General features: G+C 38.2%; 3 protein-coding genes across 5 annotated transcripts in view; 2 read left to right on the top strand and 1 right to left on the bottom strand.

Moving 5' to 3' along the window:
- The window catches only part of LOC127449079 (choline transporter-like protein 2), a 175,955-nt gene that overhangs the window by 36,656 nt on the left and 115,713 nt on the right, over positions 1-23,586 (bottom strand). The window lies entirely within an intron of this gene.
- Positions 3,660-6,273, top strand: nfil3-3 (nuclear factor, interleukin 3 regulated, member 3). The gene is made up of 2 exons (XM_051712239.1): positions 3,660-3,853; positions 4,544-6,273. The coding sequence occupies exon 2, from the start codon at positions 4,664-4,666 to the stop codon at positions 5,816-5,818; it is 1,155 nt and encodes a 384-aa protein (XP_051568199.1). The 5' UTR covers positions 3,660-3,853; positions 4,544-4,663; the 3' UTR covers positions 5,819-6,273.
- On the top strand, positions 11,548-20,815 carry LOC127449082 (nuclear factor interleukin-3-regulated protein-like). Of its 2 annotated transcripts, none has more exons than XM_051712233.1 (2): positions 11,548-11,853; positions 16,669-20,815. In XM_051712233.1, exon 2 carries the CDS (start codon positions 17,226-17,228, stop codon positions 18,996-18,998), a length of 1,773 nt encoding a protein of 590 aa, XP_051568193.1. In that variant the 5' UTR covers positions 11,548-11,853; positions 16,669-17,225; the 3' UTR covers positions 18,999-20,815. The 2 variants fall into 2 exon arrangements, with proteins under 2 accessions (XP_051568193.1, XP_051568192.1); XM_051712232.1 differs by having other exon boundaries at positions 11,548-12,036.

The following is a 23,586-nucleotide window of genomic DNA, read 5'->3' as shown; positions in this document are numbered from 1 at the left end:
CCAAATCGTGGCCTCCCATGCGCTTCCGGTCGTGCTACAGGGAAGGTTAACATGCTGGAGCAGATGCAAAAATGTCTGAGAGTGCTTGTCAGTGAGTTGGCATAATGTGGCCCATCCTAGTGTACTGAAACTCTCTGAAACAACATGTAAACTTCCCATGTGATCATGTTGCCATAATATGGTAAGTATAGAATATACAAATATACAGATATTATTGCACCAACAGGGGAAAAAAGGTAACCAATGGTGTAATTGTCTTTTGCTATTTGCTCTCTATGCTAAAATGCCTTCAAGTATATTGAATATATAAAGGCCTGGTTGAAAATAATCAGACTGCTGTAAATTCAATAGAAAACATTAATTTTCAACCACATACTCATACACAAATTCACACTACAGGCTGTTAACTGAGTGCAAGCAGCAGTGAGGGAGATAGAAGGTGTTGGCAGAGCTCTGTCCTCAACTCACCCTGCGATATCAGTCCTGGAGCAGTGTGTGTGTGTGTGTGTATGTGTGTGTGTTTGTGTGCGTGTGTGTGTGTAGGCTTAGTGCGCTCAGTGACTCCCTCAGTGACTCCCTTAACGTACTTAAGCCAACAGAGACGTCACAGGCCACAGAAGGGCATAAGCCCATCCATCCATCCATCCATCCATCAATCCATTAATCCATCCATCCATCCATCCATCCATCCATCTATCTATCTAAAAAAACATTTTTCTTAGAATAAACTGGAGTGCCCTGGATATTTCAAGCATTAATGCAATAATTTGTTTAAGTATATGACCAAATCTGCATGCTGTGCGGTTGCCCACGCACATTGCATTAGCTAAGGGCGAAGGTTCTTTGAAGTAAGAAAGAGACTAATGGCTGTATCTCCGACAGAAAGACTGAGAGAAATTAGATTTCATTGCATGTTGCTTTGTTACTGTGGTAACTCAATGAAGGGCTGCTGTACAAAGGGTCTTTATGATATTTATCACTGGCTGCCTGAGGACACAACATTTCATAAAAGACCAGGCAATTGCAAGAAAAGGCATCTATTGTGCTATATACAAATGGCTGGATATTTCTTATCAGTGGACTATCAGATTTTTTTATGAATTTATTAACAATACAAATGATGAATAGTATTCATCATTCGGTGAATTAGTCCATTTTCAGGCAAACAAAAACAGGATTATTTCAAAACAGATTTCCCTCCATGCCAAAATAATAGGATCAGAAGGACTTAAAACAGGCAATCATTGTAAAAAAAAACATAAAGAGGTAAACATCAAAAAATCCAAAGGTCTTTTATTAATTGTGTCTTGACATTTCACAATATCAAACACAAAGCATTTTTCCAAGAAAAATGCATAAGAAGGGGATGCAGAAAGTACAGCACGCTCTGAGGGTCGGTAAGGAGCTCTAATGGATTACAGATCAGCTAAATCGCTGCTCATAAGCTCTAAGTCACTTTCTCCATTCAGCATAGCTATTACCACAAGCTCTGGTTCATTAGGTTAAATGACATTTTGGAGAGAAAAGGGGATGTTGCAGGTGAAATCTTTCAATCCAATTAAATCCCTTAGGATACAGGTAGGGTCTTTAGGGTTATTGCGATTATTCAAGCTGTTTTGGCATTTGCTGTTTTAGAGTGATAAAATCCAGACCTTGCACTGAATTCAATAGACTCAGAATTCAAGATCATCTACAAGCTTTGTTATATGATCTAGTGTTATTACACCAAGAGAGTGTCTCTGTTATTGCCTAGTCTGTCTCGACCATAAAGGAATATTGGGTATGATGAGGTGACAATATATACTACAATGTCCATGTTACACATATTACAAGTAAATATAATTAACTGCAACAGTAAAACTAATAAAGGGCATTTACAAGCATTGACATAAAATAACTGTTGAACAAGGTACAGTATGGTATAATATTACCTAATGTGTATGTATAAGTACATGTATGTCTGTGTGTACAGTGACCTAAACAAGTGGACACATAAAGGAATATTCCAGGTTCAATATAAATTAAAGGGATAATTCACCCAAAAATGAAAATTCTCTCATCATTTCCTCACCCTCATGCTATTCCAGATGTGTATGACTTTCTTTCTTCTGTGGAACACAAACGAAGATTTTTAGAAGAATTTCTCAGAACTGTAGGTCCATATAATCAATGTGAATGGGTGCCAATATTTTGAAGCTCCAAAATCCACATAAGGACAACATAAAAGTACTCCAGGCGACTCTGGTGGCTAAATCCATGCCTTCTGAAGTGATATGATAGGTGTGGTGATTCACATTCTTTATGCATATTGTCCCCTGCTGGGCAGGGTGAAGAATATATGATAAAAAATGTTTCTCACCCACACCTCTCATGTCTGAACACATGGATTTAACCACTGGAGTCATATAATTTACTTTTATGCTGCCTTTATGTGCATTTTGGAGCTTCAAAATTTTGGCACCCATTCACTTGCATTGTCTGGACCTACAGAGCTAAGAAATTCTTCTAAAAATCAACAACAACAACAATAGTTACCAGGAAGTGCACATATATCATGCATTCTGTTTTAGGAGGTGTTTAGGTTTGTGTGGTTTGCAAGCCCAGAGACTCTTTAGCAGAGACAGGTCACTTCTATTAAAATGAATGGGAGAAATTGGAATGCCCAATGGTCACCAACGGTCAACAGATGTAGAAAGGAAGTCCCACCTTCAGGCAAGAGAGCAATCACCTTTTAGATACAGACATTACCTGTCAATCAACTCGAGAACGTGCACGCGCATTAGCTATACAAGATGGGAAAATTTCATTTTTTAGCGTAATCTGAGGTAAAGAAGCACAATTTATGTTATCAGTATAGTCAGATTTTACTGCTGATTTGTAATATGTTCTTTGATCATAATCTTGACCAACTGTTTTGGAAATTTCGGTCTTTCCCCATTCACTCTCCCTGGGAGCGTTCCAAAAATGGCCACTGAGTGAACTGACTGGCTAAAAAAGACTTTGGCAAGCCTCAATCCAGTTTATTTCGATGGAATGTTATAGTTCTCTCATAATTTTATTTACTGTTAATTTTTTAATTAACATTTGCATTGTGCTTATTTTTAAATGATTAATTATTAGGAAATGAGAAATGAGCATACAAGAAATTGTAACTGTGAAAGCTTTTACATTTTCATTTTAATAGATTTTGTTTATTTCAAACGTTGGGGGGGGGGGGGATTCATTTCTATGAATTATATACTACGCATGCCTATGAATATATACATATAAATATTTTTAATTGAAGGCATATCATAATAGCAATACTATGACTTTAAATTGAATTCCACTCAGTTAGCCTAGGCTATAAGGAATACAGAAGATGTTTGAAATGTGCATCTAATGCATGGAAGTATTTAACAATAACCCCATAAGTTAATAATTATCTTACCTCGGGGGGCGTCTTCCCCCATCTTCCCCTACTAATGAAATTGTACTATAACATGAGAACTAATGTTTGACCTAAGATGACTGTATTGAGAACATACATTTGCATAATGCTGCCCATTACAATGAATGCGCTAAGATCTTCTGAAACGGAGACAAAACATTCTATGACGCGGATGTATTTTGATAGTTGAGGGTTGGGCGATGTGACGCAGCAGGGTCAACCCGGGTGAGCTCAGGACACGAACTGAACCCTCCAGAGGGAGAGAATATGAGCGACGGTCTCTAGATAAGAATAGACCCATTCGCGGATGAGACAGAGGACGGCAGCAGTGCTTTTATTTAATGCAATGATCATTTTTATAACCTATCGCTAGATTTTCATCTGACCTGCAACAGTTGCCTTTAAGCGTTTTACTGGATGCAGGTAAGCACATCTAATAAGTTTATTAAAACTCTTTCAGGAATTAGGTAATTTTGACAGGGTTTTGATTGACAGTAAATACATTCCACAATAGATACAGGCTATTAGTTCGGCTTTCAAACACTCAGGAATAAAAGAGTAAATTAAATATTTTTAATGGATTTGTGAGAGCATTTTTAAGACGATATGTTTGTAATAATTAGCGTCAACGCGAAATTTCCCAGCAGTGTATAGTGCAGAATGTTTGGATATTACAGACACGATGCTGAAATAGGTTGACAATGGAACAATTTTACCCTAAATCTTTTCAAATATTCAAGATGAGTCTATTAATTCCGACAACCATGTCTCATCACCGGTGGTTCATGCGCGGCTTATGTTCATGTTTTAATTTAATTTAATTTAATTTAATTTAATTTAATTTAATTTTTAAATAAAGAGGTCCGTATTTATTTATTTATAAACGTATTTATCAGGAAATCAGGAAAGTGGTATTACATTTTAAATTAAATTGGTTACTGTGGTTTTTAAGGTTTCAGATTAAAATTTTAAGAAGTCAAAAAATGTTATCTTTAGGTTTCATACTTTTTTTTCTTTTCAAAGTGGCTATATTGCATTAATATCAATACTACAGTTATGTAATGTGTGAGCCCACATAAACACTTCAATTATATGTCTGTTTTCAACCACTAGGAGAAGCTAAAGGTCTTCAGGACGGCACAGAGCTTTTTTTGAGCGCCAAAATTTACAAGCAAAGAGTACCGTGTGTGTTATCATTCATTAAGCCCCATACTCTCAGTAAATTGCCAGGGCATGAGGGACCAAAGCATCATGCTGGCAGAACACGGTGTAATGTACCCTGAAAAAATACCTGATCCAGTCAGTCAGGACGGAGCTACATCCTTCACAGAAGAAGCCGTGTCCATTTTGACGTCCAGCAGTAAGCTAGCCCGCTCTTTTCTCATCCATCCCAGAGGTTTGAGACGTAGAGAATGTTGTGAGACTGATGTCAGTAACACACTGCGTCACAAGCGCAAGTTCATCCCAGCTGAGAAAAAAGACGAAGGTTACTGGGACAAGCGCAAAAAGAACAACGAAGCTGCCAGGCGTTCGCGTGAAAAGCAGAGGTTTAATGACATAGTGGTAGAAAACAAAGTTTTGGCTCTTCTTGAGGACAATGCTCGCCTAAAAGCTGAGTTATTGGCACTAAAGTTCCGATTCGGTTTGATCAAAGACCCCACAGATTCATCTGGTTCATACACACAACCGTTTCTAGCAACACTGTACTACTGCCCCAATTCGAACCCACAACTCACACATCCACACTCACTGTCTAACTCACATCATGGTGGTCCAGATGGGGTGCAAAGCATTCGAGACAGGGCCAATGTGTCAGAGGACTCGGTGTTCCCCATCTATGGAGGGTCAAGCATTGGAAGCTCAGAGTTTTCTGATGATGCTGTTGGAGAACCCATTAGGGCATCTCTTTACAGAGGAGGAGAAGAGCCAGGCTGTGAACTCAGTCCCTATACAGTCACTGCAATTGATACAAATTCATTAGATAGGGAGAAGTTAGTGTCAGGGTGGCAAGATAACAGCATGAAAGGCCTTCCTCATAAATTACGCTTCAAGACGCCAGGTGGAATTGAAGGTGTTGATAGTTCTTCTCAGGTTCTTCCTCCAGTGGAGATGGACAAGAATCTCTCCTCAACAATGATACACCATGCCTCACAATCTAGAGAACAGTCTACAGCTGGGTGGACAGAGGGTTTATGGAGGCCACAACCACACTCAGTGCCACCAACAGGTTTAACACCACATCAAAATAATCCTTCAATTCAGAGAGATACAGTGGCTCATTGCTTAACAGAAAACAATGCTATTAGATCTCAGCTTAGTTCTTTGGCAGAAGAAGTGGCCAAGCTCAAAAAGCTGGTTTCTCAAAAGCTTCTTTCCGAACTGAACTGAGATCAGTGACGAAGAGAGAAGTCTGACCTATCAGAAGAAAGAGCAGATTAATTTGTTCTGATAGTAGCACACAAATATAATAAGAAGCTGGTTGCTTGCTAGGACAACTTGCGATTTTCAGTTTTTGTGAGTACATTTCCATTTGCTATTTTTGTCCAGTTATCCACTGACAATTTTCAATACGTATTGGAATTCATGAAAATTGTTAATTGTAATAATAAAAGCTATTAAACTGTTAAAAAGTTCTCGTACCTACTGTAATACTGTGTGTACTGTTGTGTCTGGTGCTTTGTACTATAAGACAAAAAATGTGTTTAAATATTCTATACAGTTTTTACATATGGCAATAAAATTACTTGTTAAGCCCTTTCTTTGTTTTATTCATGTAATGCTTTATGGGCTTTATGCTTTCAAAGATGTGGTTCACTCCAAAATAAAAATGATGTCAACATTTACTCACCCTCATTTCGTTCCCAACCTATCGGCTGTTTTTTCTTTTCTGTGGAACACAAAAGGAGACTTTTCGAAGAATCTATACACAGCTCTTTTCCAAACAACGACAGTTCATAGCGACCACTGCATATTCTTGCAAAACTACATTTTGAGACAAACTACATTTTAAATGTGTATATTTGCTAATAAAAAATTAAATTGTGTTAACTTGCACACTGGCATACAGATGGTCTCAAAGCTGATGAACATGGACTAAAAGCACTAAAAAAAAATTTTGTTGTTCTTTTTTTCATTTGTCCTCCTTTGGATAAAAGCAAAAGGAGCAATACTGAAAAGGACATTGGTATAATTAACACATATTTACCTCTCTGGTATCTGAAACAAGAAAACCTTACATCTTTTATCAGTAGTACAGATGACTGGCAGCTCTTTGGAGGACAATGGTCTATTTGAAGAAAGACTAAGTGGCTGATTACAGCACCTAAACAGCTATTTAAAGACGTGAGAGTGTAAGTCATTGATTCCCTGTAGTAAGGTGTGACTTTGACATACAATGCTACAAGAAACATAGGTGAAGCAGGCAATGGTGCTACTGCATTTAACAGACAATCATAGAGAAGAAAGAAGCAACATTTCGTAATTTACTTTCTATAGAGATTCCCACAGTCCTGTCCTCTGAGGCAAGTTCAATGTCAACGTCAGCACTTCTGTGGCTATTTTAAGCTGTGAGAGACAAAGATATTGATTCATGAATGCATTTATGCTAGATGTTAAACATGCAAGCAATGCAAAAAGAAAGAACAGGTAAGCAGCAGTAAACTGAAAAGAAAGATTTACAGGCTTGTGGACAAAACATTTCTCCTTTAAAGATGGGCCCTCCTGTATTTTAAGATCATGTCTTTTGGGCAGAAAAACACAAGCATGTTTTTGATTTACCCTATAAGAATTGAGATGTAAGCTGCAGTGTTAAATGTGATGAGTGCCCTGTCCATTTTGAAAGAGTCAATTACATTTTGTAAAAATGGCAAAAAAGATGTCTTTCAATTAATCAAATTAAAGTGTTATATATGTTACCATGTGGGGGCACTACTAAGCTTTGTTTATATATTTTTATGTTGGTTGTTATGTCCGATAAATATGATGTAATAAAATAAGTGCATTTTTCTCCTGTACTTAAATTGCAAGCAAACCTGCCAAAAACAACATGCAATACTATAATATAGCTAAAGAGACTTAAAATGTAACATATTTAATTGTTAACACTGAGGTGTAATACTAACTAAGAATTCTGCATTTTATGAATTGAGTGGTTGCAGGATTTCAAAATAATACCCTTACTCTTAATGGCAAACATCCACTCCCCTTAGAACTCAGATCTACTAGTGGACCGGCGAGTGTGGTTACATACAGCTCCATAGAGGATGCCTACACTCCTTCCTGTTCCACGATCCACATTAGATACACACATTGGGTTCTTTGTCTCTCCCAGCACCCCTCATCAACCCCTCTCTATCTGCAAGGAGGGAGGGGGGAGAAGGGAAAACCAGTTGCTAGGCAGGCAGCATAACGGTTGCCAAGGGAACTGTAGAAGACGCAGCTGTGAGTAAATGGGGGAGAATGCAGAGGGGGAGGGAGAGGCAAGTTCAAGGCCAACACCCCCAATCTGTGTAGTGTCTGTCAGCACTGCAACAGATGAAGGGGGAGTGAATGGGCTGCCGGGGAGACCTAAAACTGGCATAAATCCACCTCTTCATTGTAGCATGTTGCATTATTCCGGTGTGGTTTCAGATGGGCCACAAGGTCAGGTGCTACAAAAATTAATGCAGCTGGCTTGAGATTATGGGTGCAACTGTCAAAAATACACAGAGTTAAGAGGAATTGTACCACATGTTGCGCATGTTCCAAAGAATCACTGAGTCAGACTGAGTACAAATTTTATGAAAAAAAATAGGCCTACTTACATTTGAATGTACTGAACTACATTGATATATATATATATATATATATATATATATATATATATCAATGTGGTTCAGTACATTCAAATGTAAGTAGGCCTATTTTTTTCATAATATATATATATATATATATATATATATATATATATATATATATATATATATATATATATATATATATATATGTAATAATCATAAAAGAATTGGCAAAAAAAATTTTTTTAAATAATTTTAGATATATAATACCATGCCACACCACACCACACCACTGCTGAATCTGCTTGATTTTGATTTTCCGTCAACTGCTCATTTACATATATTACTTATGCAGGTATCTAAGGATTTGAATCGAGCAACCAAATACCTTCTATGTTCCCTGAGAGATGCCATCATTAGCACCTTCTGCAAACTGTACTGGCGACCATATCATTGTTCAGAACAAGCAACTAACAAAGGAATAACCCTGCCTCATTGCTGTTGTGTAATACATGACTTGGGAAAGAAGACACAAACATGCACATATAACTACAAATGTGTCAATGCATAAACAAATAAAATGTTGAGAATGTAACTTGAACTTGTCTTCCTGTTCTAAGACTGCATCTTTGGCCTGTATCATGTTTTGAAATGGGCAGGGTATACAAGACAGACATTCTTAAGCCATCCTGCCAACCACAAACTGCATTTTTGGGTAAGTGAATATCACTATGCGTAACAAAACTAGAAAAGCACAACAGTTAAAGGGAGCAGGAGTCAGACAGACAGATAATTTTCTATAATACATATAGAATATGTATTATAGAATATTATTACATGCATTATATATGTATGTTATTACATGATTTCCAATATGTGTATTATAGAATATGTATTATAGATAACATTCTATAATGCATATAGAATGTGTGTCATAGAATATGTATAAAAGACAGAAAGACGGAGACAGACAGACAGAATATTTATTATAGAATAGTATTATATGTATTATATATACAGTTTATATATATATATATATATATATATATATATATATATATATATATATATATATATATATATATATATAATGTATGTAATTGTAGAATGTGTATAATAAAAAACTTAGATAATATCCTATAATACCTATAGAGTATTATAAAATATTATAATAGACAGACAGACAGACAGACAGATGATAGATAGACAGATAGATAGATAGACAGATAGATAGATAGATACACACACTACCGGTCAAAAGTTTTGAAACACTTGACTGAAATGTTTCTCATGATCTTAAAAATAATTTGATCTGAAGGCGTATGCTTAAATGTTTGAAATATGTTTTGTAGACAAAAATATAATTGTGCCACCATATTAATTTATTTCATTATAAATCTAAAATGTATTTAAAAAAAAAAACATTTTTGAAATTGATGACTTGGACCAAATAATAAAGAAAAGCAGCCAATAAGTGCCAGCATAGATAGGAACTCCTTCAATACTGTTTAAAAAGCATCCCAGGGTGATCCCTCAAGAAGTTGGTTGAGAAAATGTCAAGAGTACATGTCTGCAAATTCTAGGTAAAGGGTGAGTACTTTGAAGATGCTAAAATATAACACAGTTTTGATTTATTTTGGATTTTGTTTAGTCACAACATAATTCCCATAGTTCCATTTATGTTATTCCATAGTTTTAATGACTTTACTATTATTCTAAAATGTGAAAAACATTTATAAAGAATGAGTAAGTGTTTCAAAACTTTTGACCGGTAGTGTAGATAGATAGATAGATAGTCTGACTGTAATACATACAGTGCATTCAGAAAGTATTCAGACCCCTTCAGTTTTTTCCACATTTTGTTATGTTGCAGCCTTATGCTAAAATGCTTTAAATATTTTTTTTTTCATATCAATCTACACTCCATACCCCATAATTTCAGAGCTCAGAGACAGGATTGTGTCGAGGCACAGATCAGGGGAAGGCTACAAAACAATTATGGCTGCATTGAAGGTTCCCAAGAGCACAATGGCCTCCATAATTCTTTAATGGAAGAAGTTTGGAACAACCAGGACTCTTCCTAGAGTTGGCCACCCAGCCAAACTGAGCAATCGGGGGAGAAGGGCCTTAGTAACAGAGGTGACCAAGAACCCAATGGTCTCTCTGGTTGAGCTCCAGAGATCATGTTTGGAGATGGGAGAAACTTGCAGAAGGACAACCATCACTGCAACACTCCACCAATATGGGCTTTATGGCAAAATGGCCAGACAGAAGCCTCTCCTCAGTGCAAGATATAAAAAAAGCACCTAAAGGACTCTCAGACTGTGAGAAACAAGATTCTCTGGTCTGATGAAACAAAGATTGAACTGTTTGGCCTCAATTCCAAGCGTCATGTCTGGAGGAAACCAGGCACCGCTCATCACCTGTGCAATACCATCCCAACGGTGAAGCATGGTGGTGGTAGCATCATGCTGTGGGGGTGTTTTTTCAGCGGCAGGGACTGGGGGACTGGTCAGGGTTGAAGGAAAGCTAAACGCAGCAAAATACAGAGATATCCTTAATGAAAACCTGGCCCAGAGTGCACAGGACCTCAGACCGGGCCGAAGGTTCACCTTCCAACAGGACAATGACCCTTAGCACACAGCCAAGACAACGCAAGAGTGGCTACAGGACAACTCTGTGGATGTCCTTGAGTGGCCCAGCCAGAGCCCAGACTTGAACCCAATCGAACATCTCTGGAGAGACCTGAAAATGGCTGTCCACCGACAATCCCCACCCAACCTGACAGAGCTTGACAGGATCTGCAGAGAAGAATGGCAGAAAATCCCCAAATCCAGGTGTGCAAAGCTGCTGCATCATACCCAAAAAGACTTGAGGCTGTAATCGCTGCCAAAGGTGCTTCAACTAAGTTCTGAGTTAAGGGTCGGAATACTTTGTCAATGTGGTATTTATTTCAGTTTTTTCTTTTTAATAAATTTGCAAAGTTATAAAAAATCTGGTTTTTCCTTTGTCATTATGGGGTATGGAGTGCAGATTAATGTGAAAAAAATAAACAAAAATAATTTAAAGCATTTTAGCATAAGGCTGCAACATAAAATGTGAAAAAATGAAGGGGTCTGAATACTTTCTGAATGCACTGTATATATAATCGCCTTGTTTCTTGTGTTTTTTTTTTTTTAAGTTTGACTTTATAATACACTCATAATTTGTAAAAGTGTATTTTATGTAATTCTGAATATTTACGCAACAGTTTCAGTCTCGTAACCTCCTTCCAGAGAAACAAGTGTTGAGCACATAGAGGCGTGTTTGAGCAACTGCACTCTGATTGGTGCCGTATCTGTGACCAGTATATCGGGTGAATGTCTTATGTTTTTGGACACCTCCGGTCACTTCGATAAGATTGGTGGTTTAGGTATAGTCGTGATGAACGGAAACGTGGCTAGGCACCCAAAGCTTTCTGTTATGCAACCGCTGACCTACTAACACACATTCGAGGACGACGAGAGGAGATTGTATATGTGAGTGAGTGAGTAAGAGAGGAAAACTGGAGCAAAGCCTCCGACATAACATAAGGACGAAGAGGGAGGGCGAGAGAGAGACGGCGAATAGCAGCACATTCAGCGAGTCACATTAATCGACACAAAGCCGGTGAGTGGATCACGACCCACGCGGGACATTTGCAGCACAAACTAGAGTTGTAAAGGGCAGGAAGGCAGACAAAAATAGCAGAACTGGGACAAGAAACAGCATACAGAGGCGCTGAAGATCGGTCTATTGAAAAATAAAAGCGGATTATTCTGTGTAACGAAAGGAATGTGCTATTTTTCTTCGGTGAGTTCAAATTCGGGCCGGTCCCTCTTTGTAACATTTCATCATTTGTGTGTGTTGCATCATGTTTGATTCATGAATTGTGTTTTATTCAAAGCACTTGTATGCTAGGCTTTGCTACCCTGCAACGTGGTCAGGGCATGTTATTGTTCACATGGAAACCGACTCAGGTCGGCATGACTCCAAATGCTTAGCTGATATATTATTTGGGTTTTCAGTGGCCGTGTCTTACTTTTTACATCTCGTTGCGTGCCTCCGTGTGGTATTAGATGACTGGAAACGGTAAGGTAGCAACAGTTCATCTTAGCATTGTGCATTGCCTACATATTCACATCCAATGTCAAATCGAGACGCTCGTGGCGTGGGGGAGGTGGTGATGATCATTACGAAATCCAAACGCATGAGTGGCCGTGGGGTCAATTCGTGTCTATTCATTGCGGCGGTACCATTCAAAGCATGCACGGCAATACTTAATTGCAAGTCAGCATTTCTTCCGACGCATTTGGTTGTAAAATATTGCGTGGCGGCTCCCAAACAGGATAATGCCTTGCAACGTCACTCCACACGTGGGGTTTGTCGGGTTGGACAATTGTTCAGTGGCCACCCAGGGTGGCGCCAGGAGAAATACCTTTATTTAATAACTGAGATTATTTAGGGCTTTGTGTTTAGTTCTTTCAATTGAAATAGCTTTTACTCACGGAATTCCTCAAACACGCTTGCTATTTAATAATCACTTAACCACGTTGGATTCTCGTAATGTTAATTTCCTCTGTGACTGCGTTTCGACACTTCTTTTGGTTTGTTGTGCAATGTAAAGTTCGGTTAAGGGGCAAGCAAGCTACCATTTAATAGCTTTCTTATTAGTTTCTTATGGTAAAACATATGAATGTTCATATACATGTTTGTAATGGATTGGCGCAATCCTTATTGCATGCTTGGTTCATAAAAACTGACCAAATTAAGTAGACTGTGCCCTTAACCGTTCCACCACTCCCAACTCAGCAATGCCAGGAATCTGAAAGTGCCTCACATTGCTCTTAAATTTATTGTAACTTTGAACAATCTGTCTAAAATCCAAACAAGACTGAATGTCTCGAATCTCTCAACACACTTGTACTCATTTAGTTGGCAAAGGGGGAAAGAAATATAACCTAGCTCTTCACATAATCTAGCCTAATCTGACAAGTATAATAAACTTGACCTGTGATGAACTAGAGGTCAACCAATGGGGAATTTTGCCAACATGGATAACTAAAGTGGTGGAAAAGGCAGATAACCGATTAATCGGCTATATTAAGTTTAAACGTAATTTTTTTAATCGATTTATAAAATTATTTTTAAAAAATCTTATTTTTTTCCTCACTATGATGGGCAAAGACATTGAGGCTACAAGTGTCTAAAATGAATAAAATCCCAAAACAGTTTATTGTACAACCAAAATCCCAATAGTAATCAGAATCATTTAGTTTTGGTGTATAACATGGGAGTTTGAACAATAAACAAGTGTAAAATACACCGGGGACTCTTATTGTGAATTTACAGAGACTTGGCTGTGTTACAATGCTCTATATGCAAGTATTTACCAATTTTTTTTTTTTTTTTTGAAGCCAATATATTCAGCAGATAAAGAATTAAATATGTATTTCACCAGATGATGTTTATTGATGAGAAATAAAAAAGAGGAAGTTAAAAAAACTTTTTTAAGTTTAAGATTTTTTCAGATAACCGATAGTTCCAGAAAGCAACTTTTCGGCACTGATTGATTAAACAGTAAAACCGATACCTACTGAGGACCACGTACAGTATGTGGTATGTAACTGATTTTCTCAGACAGCTATTGTGCTTTCAGCATTAACTCCTGTAATTAAGAATCTAGCCAACACACAATATATCTCGCAGTCATACTGGCCTACTTGGCCTTTAGATTCTGGAGGCGTAACAGTTCTGCCTGCATATGACTGGGCAAACACATTCCAGTTGTAAACACTATCCATGTGGGAAGGTGCATAACTGTGTTTTCTTTCACCTCAACCTCTTTTTCCTGAACTGTGGTCTCTGGTTTTTGGAAGAGGAAAAGTAAACAAGCTGAAGAAACCAACCATTTCAATTTGCATGTGGTAAAAGGAGAAAAGAGGGAGAAAAAGACTCTTGTCTTCCTTATTTGATCATGATGATAGACCTGTACCAGTTACTTATTTGCCAGTAAATATAGGGTTTGCAGACACCATATGGATAGTAACTTAAGTGTCTGAACTTCGCTCAGCATGTCCCAAAGTGATACCTCAACTATGATAACCATCTGACATTGAGCCACAAACTCCGGTGTGAACTGCGCAATACTGCATGCTCTGTTGCATTGACACATCAGTGCCATTACAAAAGCGGGACCGTATTGCACATTTGCAAGCCATGTGACGTAAAAGCAAAATCCGTAATTTTGTAACCTTTCTCCCTTCCTCATTGCATTCAGGAAATTGCTTATGCTTTGGGTGCGTATCAGCCCATCACTGGCATGATTCATAGCCCGCTTTAATCTAATATTCTGCTGCTGACGTATTCTCTCTTTTTTTCGTACCTCCGCAGTGCTGGTAAATTCCTCTCTAGTACCCAATTGGAATCCTTAGCTCCTCCCTCACCCGAGCACACTATTTTTGGTAGGCACTATAATTCCTCCCCGATGGCTCAGGCGCGCGCTCTCTCTCTCTCACACACACACGCATGTATGCTCACAATCTCAGTTGCCGCCCCACTGACCTATTTTACAATGTAGTCGCGGACCCAGTGCGCGCACAGTGTTTACGGAGCAGTCGGTTTCTAGGTCAGTGGGACACTCCCCATGCTCTCATTTGCGATCCTAAAGAAAAATGGTCATGTATGAGCCAAATGCTTTTGTGCTTCCATGTTTTCATTGTGCTAAAAAATCCCAACAAAACTTTGAGCTGGACCACAATGAAACAAGTTACATACACTGTATGAATACAAAGTGATATGCATCTGTGCGGTTTAGGATAAAGGTACATTCAATCAAGCTTAAACTAAACATGCATATTTAAAGTTCTATGTTTGGTATTGAGAACAATTGGCGGTTCATATTCTTCTTTCTTGTTCCTCTTTTTAAGTGTTAAACTATGTAGAGAATGTTGAGGTTGTGTTTTGGAGATGGTGCAATAGCTGTCGGTGTGGTTATGTAATATGAACTCAGATTCTCACGCTAAGATGCAAAATAGGATGAGTTCACAAAAACAAGGAAAAATACTTAATTGTTTTACATGATAAATAATGATTAAAAAACAGAAATGTAAATCACATTGTTCTCTACTATAAAAAAAAAATCTACCCCAAATTTTGGCAAAACGGTAAATAAATAAAATAGCTCAATAGGAAGTCATCTAAAATGTTTGGCCCTCTACTGTCTAAAGAATTACCCAAAGGCATTTGCTAATAAGTGCATTAGTAATGCTGAATGTTAGTGGACAGTGAATCACATTATATACACTACCGGTCAAAAGTTTTGAAACACTTGACTGAAATGTTTCTCATGATCTTAAAAATCTTGTGATCTGAAGGTGTATGCTTAAATGTTTGAAATTTGTTTTGTAGACAAAAATATAATTGTGCCAACATATTAAATTTATTTCATTACAAAACTAAAATGTTATAAAAAAAAAAAAGGTTTTTGAAATTGATGACTTGGACCAAATAATAAAGAAAAGCAGCCAATTAGTGCCCAACATAGATGGGAACTCCTTCAATACTGTTTATAATGCATCCCAGGGTGATCCCTCAAGAAGTTGGTTGAGAAAATGTCAAGAGTACATGTCTGCAAATTCTAGGCACAGGGTGACTACTTTGAAGATGCTAAAATAACACAGATTTTTATAGTCACAACATAATTCCCATAGTTCCATTTATGTTATTCCATAGTTTTGATGACTTTACTATTATTCTAAAATGTGAAGAATAAGTAAGTGTTTCAAAACTTTTGACCGGTAGTGTACTCCTGATTTTTAGTAAACCAGATGTTCTTAGTTACTATTGTAAATCAATTATGTTTGATCACAAATTAAAGTCCCAAAAAAGAGGGTTATTCCACAGCTTTGGTTCACTTCTGTGGTGTCTCCCTCCATTTTTTTCCCCATCCCTGCAGGTTTCTAATCTCTCTCCTGCAGTCCTGGCAGTCAGGAGTGCCGCTGATTATGTGACAGTGCAGTATCTTTCACAATACGTGTCCTACTGCAGCACGCCATGATCTCTTAATCACCGTGCTTCGTTACTCCACTGACCTACATTTCTCTAGATCTTCTAGGACAGGGAGAGAAGTAGAATTTAAATTGCTGTCAAGATTGGAAATAGAGCACTGAGCTGTTTCTGAAATACTTGCAATAAGAATTAAATTTTGGGCTATAGCATCATTTGACCTTTGTCTATGAATATGTGTGAAAAATTGTAGTTGGAGAACTACTTGCCAATACTTGGGTAAGAATATATTAATCATAATAACTTTGACCTACTTTATCATTTATTTATTGCTGGACTTTTTACCTTGACTGTATGACCTTTTTTTTTTTTTTTTTTTTTATGAATTTGCTGTAGACACATTTTTAGTAAACAAATCATGTTTAATTGTCTCTACAGATCTGCTCAACAAAGACTGGAACAAAACAGTGAGCTGAGACAGGTTTGATGAATGATCAACATCTTTAGCAGGGTGCCTGAAAAAACTAGGTCATTCTCCAACAGTAACCCCAGCTTATACTGTCACCGTCAGCCATCAATAACAAGACCTAACTTGGCTTCAAAAGTTTTTGGAGGAGCTTTGCCAAGTCCAAGTCAACAAACTTGTATTGTCTTCAACCAGACAGAATTGAAAGAAAGCTAAACAAAAAGGGGGACATTCCCTTCTCTGGGAAGAAAAACTTAAAAACACACCTATCCAATGACAGATGTTTTTGTTGAGTTCCATCTTTTTCTTATCTTTTTGGCCAGTCTGGACACTTGAACATTTTGAAGACCGGTTAGAGTAGGAGGAAAAGAATATCCATCAGATCTCTTCCTCCTTGGAGGAACACAGAACCCCATACATCGTTGTGAAAACTGACAATTAAGTGTGTTTTTGAATACTCAATTGTATTATTTTCAATTTCAATGTCAACTGAGTGCCAGTTATACAAACTGGCCTCAATAGCACCATAATGGAAAGCCTAAATCTTTCTACCCAAAACAATAGTGCCAGCTTGGAATCTTTAGAAACCTTCTCAAACTACAGCGAGAGTTTACCATCACCTCAAATCGCCAGCTCTCCACGTCAAGGCCGACTAATAAAACCAAAACCCAACGCAGCCTGTCGGCGGAAGCGCGAGTTCATCTCGGATGAGAAGAAAGATGCGTCCTACTGGGAAAAACGACGCAAGAACAATGAGGCTGCCAAGAGGTCAAGAGAGAAGCGCCGGATCAATGATATGGTGCTGGAGAACAGGGTAATAGCACTGAATGAGGAGAATGTGCGACTGAAGACGGAACTCCTGCAATTGAAATTGAGATTCGGACTCATTAGCTCTGCCTCTTACATGGAGAAAACCCAGCAGATCAATAATGGCACTGAGGCGGCAACGAATGGTGCTATTGGTACCGGAGCAACCTCTGGAAATCCATACTACTCAAGCAGTGGATATTCCAGTGCTTCTCAGGTCATGATGAGCTCTGATTCCTCAGAGGCTGAGCAGCCTACCAGGAGTGAACGCTACTCAACATTACCTAAATACTCCCCCCTTGGATCACTGTCCGACATGTCTGATGGATCTTCACGGGACAGTCCTGAACCTATAAACTATGACATCAAGCATGAGAGCTCTGGAATGGATATCAACAGGCTTGAGGCAAGCGTTCTTAACGGCATGTTCAATGACCATCAAAGTCTTGCACGATTGGAGACTCAACAACTTCAAGAAATGGAGCAGCAAGAAGGGACCAACTCCCCAGCCCCTCCATCTGCCACACCCCAAAGAAGTGTCATCCTCTTCCGTTCTGGAAGCAGTTCCTACCCTGTTGAGAGCCAAAGGGTTGAGGACATGGAGCAGCAGGTGGTATCCCAACCGCAACAAAATGGGCAAATCACTCACTTTACTCAAACAGAGTGCAGTCTGTCTATAAGACATGATGGTTTAGAGACTCTTTCAGAGGTGGCACAACAGCTGGCCAGGAGATCTTTGGATTCACCAAATTATGAGTTCACATATGGCAAAGCAGATACCAGCGAAAGCCAACAGTTTGTCATTCAGCAACAAGACCTGAGTGTGCAAGACAGCACCCCAAATTCTTTTGCACCAGATCTGGTCAATGAATCTGGAAAAGCCCAGCAATACCAGCGCTCAAATGCCTACCTCGGCACACTCAACGAGGAACCCCCAGTGCTCACATATGAAGGATGCCCGAGAACAGATGGCTTCTACCAAGAGCACTGCTCTTCAGGCAAGGATACCTCCTCTAGTGACGGAGACCCTCGCAGCTCAGATAAGGAAGCCTCCACTGATGATGAATCGCCCTCATCCTCTTCCTCTGATATTGGTGGCTATCACGTCATCCACCAATCAGCACCTTCACCCACCATGGTCACCAATGATGGTTGCCAGTATGGAGATAACCAAGGCGAAATGAAAGGCACAGCGCTGCCACACAAGCTAAGGCTCAAATATAGAGCACTATCCAACGGTGGCTCCCAAGATGTCCCCAATTCAGCATCAACAGCTGCTACGTCACCTGATTCCGCTCTGCCTCAGCACCCATACCTGGCACTAGCGCACGTTAGCCAGCAGCAAGGCAGCGGCTCTGGAAGCAGGGAAGAGGAGAGTGAAACAGCAGATGAACTTTACACACAACAATCTCCCTCCAGAGAGGAAGACGAGCTAAGGAAGGAAAATGGGAAGAGGGGCTCAGGTGGGCAAGGCAGAAACAAGAAACGTGACTGAGACTGGCATGTAAGATCCTTTAAATACAGTAAAGATAGGACATGATAAATGTCATTTTTACCATCCCATAGAGGGAAAAAAGAAAAGGTACAATTAATTGCATGAAAGTCTATTACTTATGCTTAACACCAGCCAGAAAGTGTTTTGCTCTTGATCTGTTTTCTTATCGAGAACAATTGTGTGACCTTTTAATGCAGCTCTGTTCTTTCACTCTTTCAAAAGCACTTAATAGTAACTCAGAGTTACAAAGAGGAAATTGAGCTCTTTCTAATGATCTTTTACTTCTTTTGAAAACAAACCTACAAAATGAATCTGTACAGCAACCTTTGACTCCTTGTCTCCACCTTTAAATATTTACATATCTCTGCCATGTTTCGTAGCTTAGCTTTATGAACGGGTAGTTTCTGAACCCAGTATGTAGTTCTCTCCACAAGTTCATGGAGTTCAAGACACAAGGACATTTTTCCCCACTGATTTCAGAAGGAAAACCTCAGATTTATGCCTCACTCTTATCCTCTGCCTTTGGACTTTAGCATTATTCAAGCACTTGGATTATGTAATACTGTGACATGACTAAACATATCATATTTCAATATATTTTATGAGGAAAAACATGTCAATCTTTAAGAGTAGAAAAGTGGGAGAAAGAATATGAACAGTCTACATTGGATTCCTGTAAAGTCCTTCATGTTCATGATGTTTGATGCTTCCATTTATATTTTTAAGTCATCATTCTTATCTCACTGTATCACACTGATTGAAAGATACCTGAATGTTATTTTCATAGTGTTTCAGTCATTTATAGGTCAACGCAAACTAGTGACAATGACCCTTCACCTCTTGTCCATCACCTTACTGTATAGTATCACTGTAAAGGAGCTCGATGGATTGACCCTTTTCAAAAGGCCACTGTGACCAATTCTTTTAAAAAAAACGAAACAAACAAACATTGCAATCTACCTGACATTCAGCCAAATTAGAGTCAAAGCCCTTTCAGAAATGTCAAGGCAGCCTCTTCTGAGACTGCGCTAACTTGCCGAGTGTACAAAGTGTAAGATATACCATTGCCATCTTTAGATGGTCGTGTCCTCTGTGGTCAGGTTTCAGAGATGCCTCACATGCTACCTCATGAGAAGAAATTGTTGAGGTTACGCAGAACTGAAGTGTTTTTCTTCTTAAAGGAGAATTAATCTTTGGTGTGTGTAGCCCATTACAATGTCATACCCATCAACTGTTGCTTAAAAGTTACCACAGAGTAAAATGCTGCAGCACACAACTGTTACACACTCAGTAGTAAGTCATAGACACAAATTTAGCATCAATCCCACTAGTTGTCTTTGTAGAATTTACCACAGCTGAAAGCTGCTTCTGCACTGAATTTTTTTCTTCAGATTTTATACAATCTGTGTTTATTGTTCCCAAACAGGTGCCTGGCACTGGCCATTATGTAAAAAATGTACAGACAAATTCTCTTTTGAGTATTTTAAGTTTGTATCAAGTTTATTTTGGCATTCTATAATAATAATTATTAATATTGTGTTTTATATTGTATTCCAATGCTATTATTCTTTTTTGCGGGGTTAATATTTTCTTGTGTCTGTTGTCCATTCACCTCAATGTGATACAATATGTATGTATTTTCATGTCCTGTTATTCTATTTCGCCTCTGTAACCGGGTGTATTGTGTGGTATTTACCGAAGTTTTCAGAAAAAAAAAAAAATGTTTGTAAAAAGAGGAAGGACGTACCTGTCAAGGTGCTCAGAATGACACTAAAAGAGCGACAAGAAAAATAAAACATGTTGTATGTTACATTTAAGCAGTCTGATGTTGTCATGTGTACAGGAGTATTTTTATGTAACCCTTTCGTTTATACGTAGCTGTGCCCACAAATAAAGGGGTCATAACATACTTTTTTTTTTTTTTGCATCTGAATGTATCAAACTGTTTACTCAAGCCCAGGAGCACCATAAACTATAAATATCAAACCGTCATGAAAGATAAAACTGGTTACTTACGGTTTTGTGGTCGGGTCCAATAGTGTTTTTCACTTCCCCCTAACAGTTCCTTTGCAAAGCTTGAATGATTTAATCCATGCTGATATGAGCCAAAAACACATATAATACATGCTGAAATTAGCCGAACATATATAATCCGCTGTGAAATGTGTCACACACACATAATACAATCCAGTGTGAAATGGGCCGTACACACAATCCTGATGTGATCAAGAACTTTTAAACTGCAGTTGCGCTTTCCTAATGTTGGGATGCTTTAACAGAGGCCAAAACAGAGACAGCCACGACATCTATCATCTCCCATGTGTGTTTACACAGGAGAGAACACGGTTCTTAGCAAAATGGAGATGCGAGACAGTTTTAGAAGTTGTTCTGCTATTAAAATGCAGCGCATATTGCAGGAAACGCATCAAAACGGTCAAGGACATACATCTATTGCATGTTTATATAGACCAACAATTTAAAATAGTGCAGATGGGAGCAAGAATGTGTCCAAGACACGGTTATACTCAAAACAGCAAGACACAGCACAGCAGAATGAAACACAATGGGGGTCTCCTTTAAAGAGTTATAACTTGACAAGTGTTTTTTAAAAGCAGTCCAATCTTGTGCATGTTTATATAGAACAATTATTAAAAATAGTCCATATGGGCACAAGATTGTGTCCTGTGCAAGTCCCCTTTCACGTGCAGGAAATGTTTTTGCAGCTTCGTTTCAATAAATTATTTTTTTCGGATTGGGGAGGACGTTTTGAGTTCTGAAACTTATAGTATGTTTTTATAGTACAATGAGCTCTGTATGTCAAAAGATCAATGAAAATATGTCATGACCACTTAAATGCCCCCAAACAAACTGCAAAATTGTAGTCAACATGAAATTTTAATTTAGCATATTATTAAAAATAAAAGAAAGCATTAGTCTTTTTATCAGTCTTCTATCAAAATGCTCCATCTCTGAAATGACTTTCCTTTTCTGCTGATGTCATGAAGGCTACTGATGCCTATTATTTTATTAACCAACCAACCACCAGGCTCTATTCTGGTATGTAATGCCCGCTTTTCACAATCCAATTAATTCCCAATGGATAAAATCAAATCCTAACCTACATTTTGAATATCCTGTTTCAAACGGGGTTTCGTGTTGACTTTAAACTTTTACCATGTACAATCCTAGCCTGAACTCTTATTATGCACTTTTATTAGCTTAGACAAGATTCAAAACCTGACCAACAGAAAGACAGATCTTTCCTTCCACTTATTTATCCTTTCCCCTCCTGGCATGACACATTAATTGAAATGAGAGGTGTGCAAATGCATAGGGACACTTTGTACTTCTGCAGGGCACAAGTCATCCAGTATGATGTAACACCGGCCAAGACACTGCACTTATGTCACAGCCCAAAGACACACACACTAGTGAGCAGCAACTGAACACAAGTACACACTCACATGCTTTCTCTTTTTCTCTCTCCTCCAAATGCATTAATGGATTAAATTACTAGATATCATAAAAAGAAGTAAAATGCTAGTTATAAAAATTTGAAAGTACACGAGATAATTGGAAAAGAACACGATGTGGTTCTTGTAACTGGTCACACTGTTCTCTGTTCGTGAAAAAGTACTCACAGTAGGCTCTAATTCTAAGAAGAAGAAAAATAGAGTGCAGAAAACAAGTTATGTAACTGTTCTGATATTAACTGACATAAAAAAAGAATTGCTTGAAGCTAAGGTCATAATCCAATCTTTAGCTGTCTTTTATTTATTCAGTTATTACTCTTGGTAGAGTGCCAGTTTATTATATCACCTATCCTCTCAGTGGCATTAAGTAATATGCATACTTACAAAACTTGCCATTTAACCTTCATTTAAAAGCATGTTACCTATTCTAGCCTACCTCAATTCACTCCTTTACAATACAACACTCAGTAGAAGATCCATGTTTCAAAATAGAGATCATCTCCTGTAAATATTGTCATGAAAATGACTTAAATGTAATTTGAAACTTTAATTTTTGTTTTTAAAGATGAGCCTGTGTTGTTGATGATGTCACATTAAATACAATTACTGAACAATTCTGTGCTACCAGTTGCTACGGTAGCAAGAGCGAAACGCAAGAAAAAAAGCAAGGTGACTTTTAGGCAGAGTTGCAGTCCTTTGTTCTCTTCACTGGCCTTTTTTTGCTCTTTTCTTCCCTCATTTCCAAATGTGTTTTTATTTTATTTTTTATTATTTGTTCAGAGTATGCAGAACCTTATGAAAGCAGGTCAGTGGAAAAGTAGGTCAGTGTGAAGGGGAGGAGAGGGATGAGAAAAGGGGAATTTAGAGAGAGAGGGAGAGAGAAAGATGGTGGAGTTGCAGACACGTCATTCAGCCTGCAGAGAGCTTAAGGAAAGAGTAAGCAGAAAGCTGCATTGTGATCTCATTTATTTATAATGGAATTCTACACAGATCTGAGTGCTTGAACATGGAACAAGTCAATACAAAACATAACACACAAATAGAACTGCTACAGAGTATCTGATATAACTGAAAAACATCAGATTTTTACATTCATACACCTTACTGAAATCTAA

Source organism: Myxocyprinus asiaticus, chromosome 12 (genome assembly GCF_019703515.2).
Source record: "Myxocyprinus asiaticus isolate MX2 ecotype Aquarium Trade chromosome 12, UBuf_Myxa_2, whole genome shotgun sequence".
Classification (NCBI taxonomy): Eukaryota; Metazoa; Chordata; class Actinopteri; order Cypriniformes; family Catostomidae; genus Myxocyprinus; species Myxocyprinus asiaticus.
This window is presented reverse-complemented; position numbering and strand designations above follow the sequence as displayed.

Bases quoted from the DNA above. Each gene is read 5' to 3' on its own strand.
- nfil3-3 (XM_051712239.1), top strand. From the start codon at position 4,664: ATGAGGGACCAAAGCATCATGCTGGCAGAACACGGTGTAATGTACCCT.
- LOC127449082 (XM_051712233.1), top strand. From the start codon at position 17,226: ATGGAAAGCCTAAATCTTTCTACCCAAAACAATAGTGCCAGCTTGGAA.